The 14,096-nt window shown below is 51.5% G+C and overlaps 1 protein-coding gene across 1 annotated transcript; it reads left to right on the top strand.

The window, feature by feature from the left end:
- The first annotated feature begins 829 nt into the window (after positions 1-829).
- On the top strand, positions 830-12,821 carry ntf4 (neurotrophin 4). Its single transcript, XM_030373810.1, has 2 exons — positions 830-1,690; positions 11,405-12,821. Exon 2 carries the CDS (start codon positions 11,424-11,426, stop codon positions 12,819-12,821), a length of 1,398 nt encoding a protein of 465 aa, XP_030229670.1. The 5' UTR covers positions 830-1,690; positions 11,405-11,423.
- Positions 12,822-14,096: the final 1,275 nt, after the last annotated feature.

The following is a 14,096-nucleotide window of genomic DNA, read 5'->3' on the forward strand; positions in this document are numbered from 1 at the left end:
CAGGAGGGGGGTGGGGGGGGGGGCACTACTTGGTAAAGGAGAGAAAGAGAGAATGAATGTCTGTGTCTGTGTGTCTGTGTGTAGGGGGGGAGAGAGAGGGGGAGACAGAGAGAGAGGGGAGAGAAAGACATGATAACCCGCTTTTGCTCATCTACAAATTTGAAATGACGGTCCTACTTGTCAACAAGACCATTCATGGGAGGGGTGTGTGTGTGTGTGTGTGTGTGTGTGTGTGTGTGTGTGTGTGTCTGTATGTGTGCGATCGTGGGTGCATGCGTGTGTGTGTGTGTGTGTCTGTGTGCTTGCGCAGGTGTGTGTGTGTGTGTGTGTGTGTGTGTGCATGCATGTGTCTGTGTGTTTGTGTGTGTGTGCGTGCATGCGTCTCTGTGTGTGTGTGCGTGTGTCTCTGTGTATGGGTCTTCGTGGGTCATAAGTGGAGTACCCTATAGTCCGTTCCTACTTTACCACAGAGGACCCGTTGACCTTCCACCTTATCCCCATAGCAACCAATTATGTTTGAAAAGTGTGTGATTGCACAATTATATCCCCGCTTTCTATAGCACTCCTCCATTATAAGAGCTAGTGTTGCATTACTGTCCTCCAAAATAATTGAAGATCATTTAAGTCAATACCAAATGGCAACTTCATGATTTAAAATCGTGTGTCCAAAAATAATATCCTGCCAATCCAAATAGGCCGAGATACTTAATCTTCTGCGATCTACGTGACTCACGTCACTCAACTGGATATCTACTTGTTTACGCGCAGTCATTTGAAGTGCTTCAACAGTACACATGCATTGGCCGGCAGCCAATAAGCCTCCATGTGAACAGCTCTCATAAGGCGGGGTGGGTCTGCGGAGGAGGAGGAGGTAAAGGTGACCCAGGCACGCACATCCCTGCCTGACTTCCCTAAACCATTAGAGCAGCTGGACCCATCAGACCCCTCGGACCCCACTTACGTCTGAGTCAAAACTAACAAACTTTCCTTTTTTTTTTGCATAAAAAAAAAGTCTACAATAACGCTCCTTTTTTTTTACGCTGTATTATAGTTTTTTTGTACTTTTGATTGACACATTTAAAAAAAGTTCTAATTTTGTTTTGACGTCCAAGTTGAGACTACCTCACAACTTTAGAAAAAAAAAAGTTGGAAAAAAAACCAGAGCGCTGTTTTATCTTCAGTGAGCGTCTGGAGGAACTGGAAGAGCACTGAAGGAGATCGGCTGTACAGGCGGCCTGGAGACCATGTAAAGCACTCGGCCAGCTCTTCTGATCAACCAGGGCTGTGTAGGTCTACCCACCGGGCGACTCAGAACTACACACCCCTTCTGTCCTGGACTACCACCACGAAGACCTGGCTGATTCCTCCTTAACCTGAACCGCAGGGCCTGGTCCGATATGCGGGCCACACACCGCTTGGTTTCTCCAGGAGAGGGTTCGCACTCTCGGCGTCTCCAGCAGTGAGTTTTGGTCGAGCTCGGAACCCACCATGTCTACCCGGACTATCCGCCCACGACGCGACACCGACGCGTGCGATCAGCCGAGCGGACTAAGCGTCTAGAGTTCTGCTCAGACTGATCCCCGAAGTGTTTCTCTAACTTTTTTTGGTTTGCTATGTCCACTGGCGACCGGACTCCCTGATCCATGTGGTTTCAGCTGGAAGGACGCGCGGTCCGGATCTCACCTAAACGGTACGGGACTCGACTCCTAACGCATGGACTCACACACTCGGACACGCACTCACACTCGTACTCCTTACCTGACGCCTCACACGTTTCGCCCGCATTTTGTGTAACGTTGGGTCGATCAGACACGTAAGTCATGATAATCGGGAAGTTCGATGATCGAACAGATTGCTCTGCGTAACCAGCAGACCGCTTCTTAATAGCCGTGATCATAGTTAATAGTTAATACTGGCCTGTTAACGTGATGGGGGTTCATAGGCGCTGGCCTCGTTATGAATGTGTTATAATTCACCCACAGGGTGTTTATGGGCTCAGTGTGTGTTCAGCCATAAGGAGAGCAGTTTGATTACCGCTCTCTCTCCATATGGAGGCTATGGATCATTTGGTCTCTGGACTTGACTGCCTGCGTTAGTATGCGTTGTGTTTGGACCATTTAATTTTAGGTAGACTGTTAGATCGATAGATCGATTTAGACAGAGATAGATAGATAGTGAGACAGATAGATAGAAAGTTTGATAGCTGGAAAAAGCCAGGCTCGGTTGTGAAAACAGATCAGGAGAGAGAGAGAGAGAGAGAGAGAGAGAGAGAGAGAGAGAGAGAGAGAGAGAGAGAGAGAGAGAGAGAGAGAGAGAGAGAGAGAGAGAGAGAGAGAGAGAGAGAGAGAGAGAGAGAGAGAGAGAGAGAGAGAGAGAGAGAGAGAGAGAGAGAGAGAGAGAGAAGGGGAGGGGAAGTGGTGAGAGAGAGAGGAAGACAAACATTTACCTGTTTGTGTTTCCCTCGCCCACACCACACTTTGCCCATGCCCCTGCTGTCATCATGTATTAAGGCCGTGTCCAGGTTGGACAGACAGAGGCCAACTACAGTGACGAGTGATCAACTTCTTTCGGACCAGAGACCTCGGATCAGATGCATGTTCTTGACTGCATGAGGTCAATGTGTGTTGCGTGTGTTATGTATTAACCCCAGCCTCCACTCATCCCCCTGGTGTTCACTGTGCTGAACAAACACACACACTAGCGCACACACACACACACACACACACACACACACACACACACACACACACACACACACACACACACACACACACACACACACACACACTAGCGCGCACACACACACACACACACACACACACACACACACACACACACACACACACACACACACACACACACACACACACACACACACACACACACACACACACACACACACACGACATTGACATTTACCAGACGCTTTTATCCAAAGCCACTTACAATATGTCAGAAGAGAGAGAAACAGCAATATATTGAATGCAACAAAGACAGCTAGGATAAGATGCTACAGAGTGCTAAACACACACACACACACACACACACACACACACACACACACACACACACACACACACACACACACACACACACACACACACACACACACACACACACACACACACAGAAACCTATTAGTCTCCTAGTGAGACAGTTTCCTGGCACTGCGCTCTCCTGATGGGTTATTTGTTAAGCGAAGAGCAGGAGCAGCGACCAGGTGTGTTACTGCTGCAAACAGCATCTGTTTTCTCCCTGCCCCCCCCCCCCCACACCTCCACCACGACTACACACACACCATTATTATTACACATGCATGCATGCAACCAGGCAACGCACACACACATCATTACAAACAAACACACACAATTAGACTCACAAACATGCATGCAACCAGGCACGCGCACACACATGATTACATGATTACACACACACACACGCACACACACACACACACACACACACACACACACACGACACACACACACACACACACACACACACACACACACACACACACACACACACACACACACACTTACACACACATGCATGCAACCATGTGCACACAAACACTCACTCTTATCCGTCCAAATCTACAGCAGTCTGGGAGCCGTTGTTTGTGTGTGAACGCTTGATTTCACGCCGAAAGTGACTTTTGTTGGGTACTACTGGCTGCGGGGGGGGAGGTGGCAGCGTGTGCAGACAGGGCCCCCCCCATGGCTACGGATTAACTGGGTGGCCCGGGTGCACTGGGGAGGTTCCTGGAAGGCACCTCTGGAGCCAGGGAACAACCTTTCTTATCGGTCATGTGTTCAGTGAGAGGAAATCAACAATGTGTCGCTGCGCGCAAACGTCCCGGGGAAGAACCGGAAGTAGAACAAGTCGCCGTTACTGCGGTCGGCGATTCCCTGCACTAGGCGGACGTTTGAATGCTAGCTGCGCTGAGAAGTCAGCCTTTTCCTACCGTCAGCTTCACTGTTTACGTCGCGCAAGTTACACATTAGTGACACTGATGTCTTGAAGTGCGGTTACATGTGCAGTTCTGAGCTGCATCGACAGTAGTTGGCCAACGTCCACTTTGGGACCAAACTGAACGGGAAGGGGAAACATCAGGCCTTTACTTCATGGAGTCTGACCCTTTCTGAGAACATCCAGTTTACATAATGTACACACCTATCGTTTGGATAAAAGCGTCTGCTAAATGCCCTGATTGTAAATGTAAATGTACACAGAGTCCCTGTCGTGTAGAGGACAATGGGGGTTCACCAGAGGGGCACCGAGAATATCAACAGACTTTGTTCATATTCGTAAGACGTTAACAGTATTACTGGGACTTTGTTCCCAATAATACTGATTAAATGGGTTGGGGGTGGGGTTATTGTTCCAAGCTCTCCTGAAGATAGTCACTGATGAATGTTACTTCATCAGGGACTGTGGGCACTGCCTAGTGTCAGCAGGCAACAGCAGAAGCTGAGTCACATGACTCGTCACCGCGGTAATGGCGGCTTCCGTGAGATTGTGGACCACAGAATGCATTTGTGGGATTCTTGTGTACTCTTTAAAGGCAACCGCAACTTAAACACGTTGCGGTTCAACGCGACATTCACCACATCTTCACTCTAACTCAACGTTCTTGGCTGTAGTGTTTACCGGTCGAGTCGTGTTTGACCGTAGCGGTGTCAGCACTAGTGTTGAGCTGTAACTCACCATTACCCCAGAGGTCAGAGGTTCTCAAACTCTTTCTACAAGTGTACCCCCTCTGAGGTATATCTTACCCACTTCACCAGCAAGAAAATTGGGGGTAGAAAAATTAATAAAATGAACATCAATAATGTGTTCTATTTGGCAGTGCCAAAAAAAGTGGCAAGAACCATTACTGGTTCTTCTGCCAAATTTGGCAGTGTAAGCATAAACCTTAAAAGGGTTGTAACTTGTTATCCATTTTCTCGATTTGTCTAGCTTTCAGAATAGAAAAGATAATGACTTTTCATTTCTTTTTTCATATCTTTCTGAGTACCCCCTGCAGTACCCCTGTAGTTCCCCTAGGGGTACCCCACTTTGAGTGCCACTGCCCCGGGCCCTGGTGAGGAAGGGTTCACCCTGCCCCATAAAGACCTGTTGTTTCAGTGCCGAGCGACAGGGTACTTCCTGTCCTCGTTCCCCTGGCAGCGGCACGTTTCCTCTGGGTGTTTGTGTGTTTGGTGCCGGGGGCTTGGGGGGGAGCTGGGGTGGGGGGGTGGGGGTGTTGGGGTGCCTGGCTGGTGCGGGCCTGGCTGGTAAATGATGCGTGTCATTGCAGCAAATGGAGCGTGGTGATGAAGTGCTGTCACTGGCGCGGCACACTGAGGCCATTGATACCGGGGGCCGCGCGTGGCTGCTGGCGGCCAGGGCCTCGGCCGGGCTCCACCGGTCTGCTGCTCTCGCGCCACGCACGCACGCACGCACGCACGCACGCACGCACGCACGCACGCACGCACGCACGCACGCACGCATGCACGCACACACGCACGCACGCACGCACGCACGCATGCACGCACACACGCACACACGCACACCTACACTAACACTAACCCACACATAGACACATGTACACACGCATGTACACACACACACACACACACACACACACACACACACACACACACACACACACACACACACACACACACACACACCTACACTAACACTAACCCACACATACAGACACATGTACACACGCATGTACACACACAAAAACACACACACACACACACACAAACACACTAACACTCACACACACACTTGTACATACATACACACACAAACACACACACACACACACACACTCACACTCACCCAAACACACACTAACACTAACCCACACCCGAACACACACACACACACACACGTGCACAAACGCATGTACATACACACACAAAAAGTAACACTAACCCACACATGCTGACACATAAAGACACGCTCACACACAAGTACACACACTAACAAACTAACACGCCCCCCCCCCCCACACACGTGCATTACACACATGTGCCCACGCGTTCTCTTTCTCTCACACACACAAACACACACACACACACACACACACACACACACACACACACACACACACACACACACACACACACACACACACACACACACACACACACACACACACACACACCTACAAAGTTATGCTCAAACACAGTCGTGTGCATGTACACACACACACACACACACACACACACACACACACACGCACACACACACACACACACCAGTGTAAGCGCACATTTCCAACACACATACATAATGCATATCTCTTTGTGTTTTTCTGGCTCTCCAGTGAGATTAAGTCCACTGCAAGGCTGTTTTAATTGCAATAAAGCGTGCAGAGTGTTTCTCGTTAAACGCAGGGCTGAAGCCAGCCAAATCGCTTGACTCACAAATTTCCACAAGTACACGCATACACATACACACACACTCACTCACCCACATAGACATACACACACACACACACACACACACACACACACACACACACACACACACACACACACACACACACACACACACACACACACACACACACACACACACACACACACTCACACACGCACTCAAATACATAGACATAGACACACGTGCACTCACACACACATAGACACAAGAAACACACACACCCACCCACACGCAGTGACTTATTGTACCACAGCATATTTCTTTAATTCTCCCACATGTCAGGCTATTTGGGTCCCGTTGAAAGGTGCTTTAAGACTTTAATTCACGATTAGTATTATAGATAATATTTCAAGTGTTTCATGGCACACGCTAGGGTTTGGCAACATCCATTTTTAAAACCGTTAAAATCTCTACCCAGAAAATTGAGGTTTACGGGCTAATCCGTAAAATAAAAATGCCTTTTTCTCAATATTCTGAATGAACGACGATTTAGTTTGAGACATAATTTGACTTTGCTCATTGGCGCCCATCTTTTGTGCTTTTCAAGGTCATGGAGTTAGAATCATACACACTTTGTACACCGCTTACATTAATATTTATACAACCTAAAGCTTTGCACACGCATCAACAATAATGCCGTCGAGAATGCTTTGAGGGGAAAGAAAAAACAGGGGATTGAGTCTGCTATTCAATTGAGGATTAAGAGTCAACAAATCAGATTCAATGTAAGCTAAAGGTCATTCATTAATTCTTCCTTTAGCATCTGACACACGCAATAGGCGTCCAGCATGTTGCTTGTGTTTAAGTGACTAATACGGTTTTCCAATCTTAATCATATTCTACTCAGAATTTCCGCAATCGGTCACTCACAGGAGGAACTCCCGGCGGTAGTGTTCGCGGCCATTTAAGAGCCTTATACTATAATTGGCTCGGGCTCAAGCACATCTCCCTGATTGGCTGACGTCAGATCAGATTCCCCCCTGATTGGCTGACCTCAGATCAGATTCCCCCCTGATTGGCTGACGTCATCTCAAACTCTCCTCAGCAGCGAGTGGTTAGGGTGAGCCCGGCCCGGTTCAGTGGCAGTTAGAGAAATTCTACGAAGTCTACGAAAAGAAGCACTTATTACGATATTTTGAGACAGTATTGACACAGACGCCATCACAATTTGCCAGGGATTTACCGTTCTATCGGACAACAGCCCAACCCTTATACGCACAGAACTGAAGTCGCACACAGAGCGTGTGTGTGTGTGTTCTCATAGAAGTGCGTTTCTCTCTTGGTATGGGACATGTGTGTTGTCATGGATGAGATACTACAGAACATGTCTCGCATGTAATGCTCTGATTTAAACACACCAACACACACACACATACACACACACACACGCACACGAGACAGTTGTTAGTTGATACAATAGCACTTAAGGGTGCTTTACATATAACAGGGAGCTTGCGTTGGCAGGGCCTGGCTCAGTGTGAGTCAAAGCAAACAGGAAGCCAGTTGAGCGGTGATGTCATCCACAGAGCATGGTGTGTGTGTGAGGGACATGTCACCTACACCCCGAGGCACGTCGCTGCTTCAGTAGCTTAAAATGTACCCCGCGCGGCCATGTTGGGTTCATCACTCGTCACGGAATTACCCCCTCGCTCACACACACACACACACACACACACACACACACACACACACACACAAGCAGACTCACGCTGACGCACACACACACATAAACACAGGCAGACGCAAACACAGACACACAGTGGCATGCACGTTGGCTCTCACACAGGAACGTACAAACAAGGGCATATACACAAAACATACATCCTTACACACACATACACACAGACACACACATACATCCTTACACACATACACACAGTGGCAGACTGGCGTCTGCCGTTGTGTGTATGCATGGACGTACGTGCACATACACACATGCCTGCTCACACACACACACACACACACACACACACACACATCACACATACACACACACACACACACAAACACACACACACACACACACACACACACACATCACACACACACACAGCGGCAGACTTGTGTTTGCATGGACGTATAGTGCACATATACACACATGCGTGCACACACCAACACACATACACACACGCACAGGTGAATGCATGACTTCCCTTCCGCCCCTCCACCCCTCGGTCCTCCACCTGCGCACACAAAGACTGTTAATCCCACGGTTGGGCAGCACAGTCGTCGCCCCGTAACACTTGACATGCGTGCTATGTGTTCGCCTTCTGCCACGTACATGACGGCTAGAATTACCTGTAAACACACACACACACCCACGGCGCGATAAAGAGAGACACGCAGCCGTGTGCTGTTGCCGTCCCGGGTGACTGTGTGCAGCAGCGCCGGCGGGCGGAGAGGAGGGAACCTCCCCAGTTTAGCTGCATCAGTCGCATTCTACGCATTCCTCCTAGTTTAACTCGCTTCCCGGAGCCCGCCCCCTTCCCCTCGGAACATGTCATGCGTGTTCAGTGCGACGTGACGAATGGTTCCGGTACCATCGCGCGGTACCGGGCCGGTACAATGGTGGTGCAACGGCACCGCTGCACGGACGCTTTGTGTGTGTGTGTGTGCGCGTGTGTATTAGTGTGTGTGTGTGTGAGTGGTTGGGGGGGGGGGGGGGACGGGACATGAGGCATTGAACATTTTTTAACGAACTACTCATCGGCAGAGGAGTCAGCAGGCCGGGGTGGGGGGAGTACAGATAACTTCATGTCTTTCATCTGCTGTTTGGATTCCTGTGATGGAGTTGACCGAATCAGGGCCTCCCGCTGATTCAGGGGGGCGAGTGTGTGTGTGTGTGTGTGTGTGTGTGTGTGTGGGGGGATGAGGGAATTTCAAAGAGACTCAGTCATAAATAAATGGCCTGTTGAGCCCTTCGAGACTGTAACTGTGATCAAGGGCTGGACAAATACAATTTAATGTAATTTAATTGTATTGAACTGAATTGGACTGAACTGAATAAACAGGTCCGTCATTAATGACTGATGTTTGTTTTTTGGCTCTGTGGGAACAAACCGGCACCAACATGAGTTTTTCTTCGACAGAGCGCAGTATTCACTCGGTCACGGTCACAATGGGCCATGGACCCACTACTTGTTCTTCCACGCCACGCAACACAACGAGAGCCAGGCAGCCACGTCAGGGGATGGGCCGGTCGCAGGCCTGCCAACAAACCTCTCAGAGCTCAAATCCGGGGCGGTGCGGCAATTATTAGCTTAAGCCGCCGTCTTGTGTCAGCCTTGTGTTCAATTGATACTCTAACGAACAGCAACGCCACTTCCTGAGCCGACAGCGGAGTGCTCGGTGTCACACACTCGCGTCCCGCAGTGAGAGTTGTGTTCGCTGGAACGAGAAGGCTCATTGAGTCTGGATGACGAGCCCAGATCAGATGTGATCGCTGGAGTCTGGAGTCACTGAGGGGCTCCCCTGGGCTGAGTCAGCCACGACGACACACAGTCTGACAAGACGCTCGCCGGCACGCAGAGGGCCTGCTTTGATCGTTTATGGTCCTGCTTGGCCACGATGCATCGTGTGTCAACGGCACGAGGCTCAACGTCGTCTATGTTTTCCTTTATCTATGGGTTATTACTAGAGTCCTTCAGATACCGATAACAGTAACGGAAATGCCTCTGATACTGCCTAAAGTGCAGTATCGGGTATCGGCGAGTACTCTGTTGTCGACATTGAATTAACTGACTGTACGTTGCTGTCACCGTAAGAGAACCCTTCATGAAGAACAAGTGCTGTTAGTGGTTACAATACTACTGGCTGTATCGGTATATACTGGGTATCGGCAGATACTCAAGTTCAAGGACTGAGGAAGGGAAAAATGGTATCGGAACATCAACCCGAACATCTGCACTCTACTGGTTATTACTGGTTGTATGGGTTTCAATGGTATGCCTATTGGCTGTGCTTGGCCTGCTCTTAATCTGATATAGTTTGGTTTGTTGCTGTCATGTCCTGATGGTAAAGGGGCTAGGTGAAGTCTAACATGGGCAGGCCTGATCACAGGGCTAGTCTACAGCAGCAAATATCTGGTTGCCAGGAGCAACCGGGATCTCTTGCTGTCAAGCCAAGAGTCAGTCGTATATCATGTTGAGACACTCTCCTGTGTGTGTGTGTGTGTGTGTGTGTGTGTGTTTGCCCGTGTGCATGTTTGTGTGCGTGCAAACTTCAAAGCTATTGTGAGTTTTTCAACCAGACCACGCATACATCGGGCTGACATCCAGGCCAGTTTGTTTCAGAGTGCAAACCTTTTCCCTTCATCAGTCAGTTGAGCTGCGTTGTTCTTTTTCTCAGGCACGTCGTAAAAGCGGACAATGCTAGCTGCTGGTGTAGCAATGCCATGGGAAAACTCCTCGGCCGTAAAGAATAATTAAAGTCTCCCCACTACTAGGTTTGTTGTGGAAACCGAACGCTGCTATGCGATCCATGTTCCATTTCACAGCAGCACAGAGACAGTCGCTGCTGCTGGGACCTCTTTACCCCGAGAACACAAATCCTCCGAACACGAGTGCGTGCCAGGTTCATAAACGATGCAGGTTGTCAGTGTCAGATCTTTCAAGGTCAGTCTCTCACACGCTGACGTCTGTGGCGTGCTCAGGAACCCAGCGCAGCGCCTCTCACAGCGACCTCGCTCAACTCCATTCCTAGTTTTCCGCGAGTCCCTCGCCAAGATTCTTAAGACATTCCTCGGTAGTTGAAAAACGCTGAGGCTCATGAATGTTAAACGGCGGAGAGCTCTGGGCCAACAATAAAATGTCTCACCTTAAAAACATGGTTATTGAGGTGCTTGTTTAACTTCTGAGGACACTTAGGTCCTAAAACACGACACACACGATGCTCCGTCTCTCACCTCCCGGTCTGTACTCACCCCTGGCTCTCTCTTCCTCCCTCTCTCCCTTTTCTGCAGTTGATACGTCCCGGGAGTGATGCACTGGCTTCCCCTGGTTGCCATGGTGATCGCCTCGGCCCTGCCCTTCCCTTACAGCCCTGTGACCAGAATTGTCGCCGCGACGACGGAGACCAGCAGCGGTAGCCACGACGACGGCAGCGGCGGCGGCGGCGCCGACGGCTCCCTCCCTCCTCCTCCTCTGGCGGTGCCCCCGACGCACAACCGCTCCGATGGAACGGACCCCCACCTCCCCACCGCCAACCCCCGTCCGGAGGCGGGCCGCCGGACCCCCCGCGGCTCGGAGACGCTCCCAGAGCGCGGCCCCCCGGGGGAGCTCAGGACGGGGGCGGGCGGTCGGGACGGGGAGCGGGCCGACGGCAGCTCGTACCGGGACGGCCCGGGGGTCCTGTCTCAGGGGGGGCCCCGCTGCGCCGACGCCGACGCCCCCGTGGACGCGGCGGTAACCCGGGACTACCAGCCGGGCGCCACCGCCGCCGCCGCCAGAGACTCCCAGCGGAAGGAGAACCTCCATACCTCGAGAGACGGAGGAACCGCGGGGAACCACGACGGCCCTTCACCGGTGCCGGAGTCGGGTCTGGAGAGTCCTGCCACCGGCCCACAGAGAGGGGCGGGACCTCAGGGCCCGGGGGAGGAGACCCCGGTCGCCACGGAAACGGGGGCAGGGGTCCCGCTGGGCGAGGGGGAGGGGAGGAGTCCGGGGACGAAGGTCCGGCCGGGCCCGGCTCCGGACGGCGTGCAGGAGGTGGACGAGCTGTTCCTGGACGCCCACCCCAGGGTGCTGTTCAGCCCGTCGGCCTCCCCGCCCCGCCACCCCCCCCTGCTCCTCATGCTGGAGAGCGGGGCCCTGCCCGAGGGGGAGGGAGACGCGGGGTACGACCCCCTGGACGGGGAGGGGGCGTCGCCCAGCTGGGCGGCGGCGGCGGCGGGCGGCGGCGCCCGACGGACGAAGCGCTCCGACCTGTCGGACCTGCGGCGCGGCGAGCGCTCCGTGTGCGAGTCGGAGAGCCTGTGGGTGACGAACAAGAAGACGGCGGTGGACAACCACGGCCGCACCGTCACCATCCTGCCCGTGATCCAGACGCCCACCGGCCCGCTGCGCCAGTACTTCTACGAGACGCGCTGCCGCCGCGGGGACCAGCAGCGCGGGCCGGCGTCGGCGTCGGCGCCGGCCCGCGGCTCGTCGCCCCGGGCGGCGGGCGCGGGGGCGGGGCTAGGGCTGGGCGTGGCCGGCAGCGGCTGCCTGGGCGTGGATAAGAAGCAGTGGAAGAGCGAGTGCAAGGCCAAGCACTCGTTCGTCCGCGCGCTGGCGAAGGACGCCAGCAACCGCATGGGCTGGCGGTGGATCCGCATCGACTCGTCCTGCGTGTGCGTGCTGCTGGCACGGGTCAGCCGGCAGGCGGGGGGCAAGGTGTGAGGGAGGGAGGGGGGAGGCAGGGAGGGAGGGAGAGAGAGAGAGGGTGAGGGACATAGAGGGAGAGAGACAGAGAGAGAGAGAGAGAGAGAGAGAGAGAGAGAGAGAGAGAGAGAGAGAGAGAGAGAGAGAGAGAGAGAGAGAGAGTTGGGTGGAAAGTGGAAGACAGTAACAGGGAGGGAGGGAGGGAGGGAGGGAGGGAGGGAGGGAGGGAGGGAGGGAGACACACACACAACAGACACAGGGACAGGGTGGCTGTGAAATATCTCGGTGGACCCCTCTCGCATTCTGGACTAATCTGCCTTTCATTCAGTGATGAAAGCTTCCTCATGAGACACAACCCTTCATATACCTCCACCTGCCTCCTGCACCTCCCTCTCATCATCCAACCCCCTACCACCACCACCACCACCTCCACCACCACCACCTCCACCACGACCACCTCTGCCAACAGGACTACAAAGCAACAAGAAAACAAGGAAACCTCAGCAGTAGAATTTTTTTAGAGATTATCATATATCAAGACAATGGTTTTTAACTGTTTTGTAATATTGTTTTTATACGGTTTTGTTACTGTTACATAATGTAAGTTATTTTATTGACTAGTAATGCAAGCATGTGTATGTCTCTGATATTAATATATTGACTTTATATTTGTACAATATGAGAGAACGGTATACATCGACGTGAAAGCTATGTATATCAGTGTGTATTTATAGAAGGAGGGGATGGAGGAGCGTGGGTCACTGCAGTGCAACTCACCGTGATGAGTGCAGCATCTGGTCGGCTGTTTATTAGAGAGGAACAGCGCCTCCCGCTGGGGGGTCTTGTTACTACACCATACATGGCACATGCATTGCTGTCAGAAAAGCTGCTTCACTACTCAGTGTACTGAATTCAGATACACGATACGATAGAAACTTTGTGGGGACACTTTGACCGATTCTTTTTTTTCTACCGATGCTGCCTCTTTTAGAATATTTTTCTAACATAAACTAGCCAGCCAAATGTTTTTGTGATCATTTCGTTGGTTTCTCTCTGGCTAGCGATGGAAACCTTGTCGTAATAAGGTTTTAAATGTTCCCCTGGATCCATTAGCGAGGGAGGCTTTGACTGAAAACAGCGTGTAAATTCACAAGCTTCTCCGATAGGATTTTGTTTTAAGATTAGCTATGACGAAAAAGTGCGGAAGACTTTTATTTTGAAAAATAAAATGTATCAGGGGTTCCTGAAATAACTTTTTAAAGATATTTAAAAAATATTGTATCCTACTGCCTT

Source organism: Gadus morhua, chromosome 2 (genome assembly GCF_902167405.1).
Source record: "Gadus morhua chromosome 2, gadMor3.0, whole genome shotgun sequence".
Classification (NCBI taxonomy): Eukaryota; Metazoa; Chordata; class Actinopteri; order Gadiformes; family Gadidae; genus Gadus; species Gadus morhua.

Bases quoted from the DNA above. Each gene is read 5' to 3' on its own strand.
- ntf4 (XM_030373810.1), top strand. From the start codon at position 11,424: ATGCACTGGCTTCCCCTGGTTGCCATGGTGATCGCCTCGGCCCTGCCC.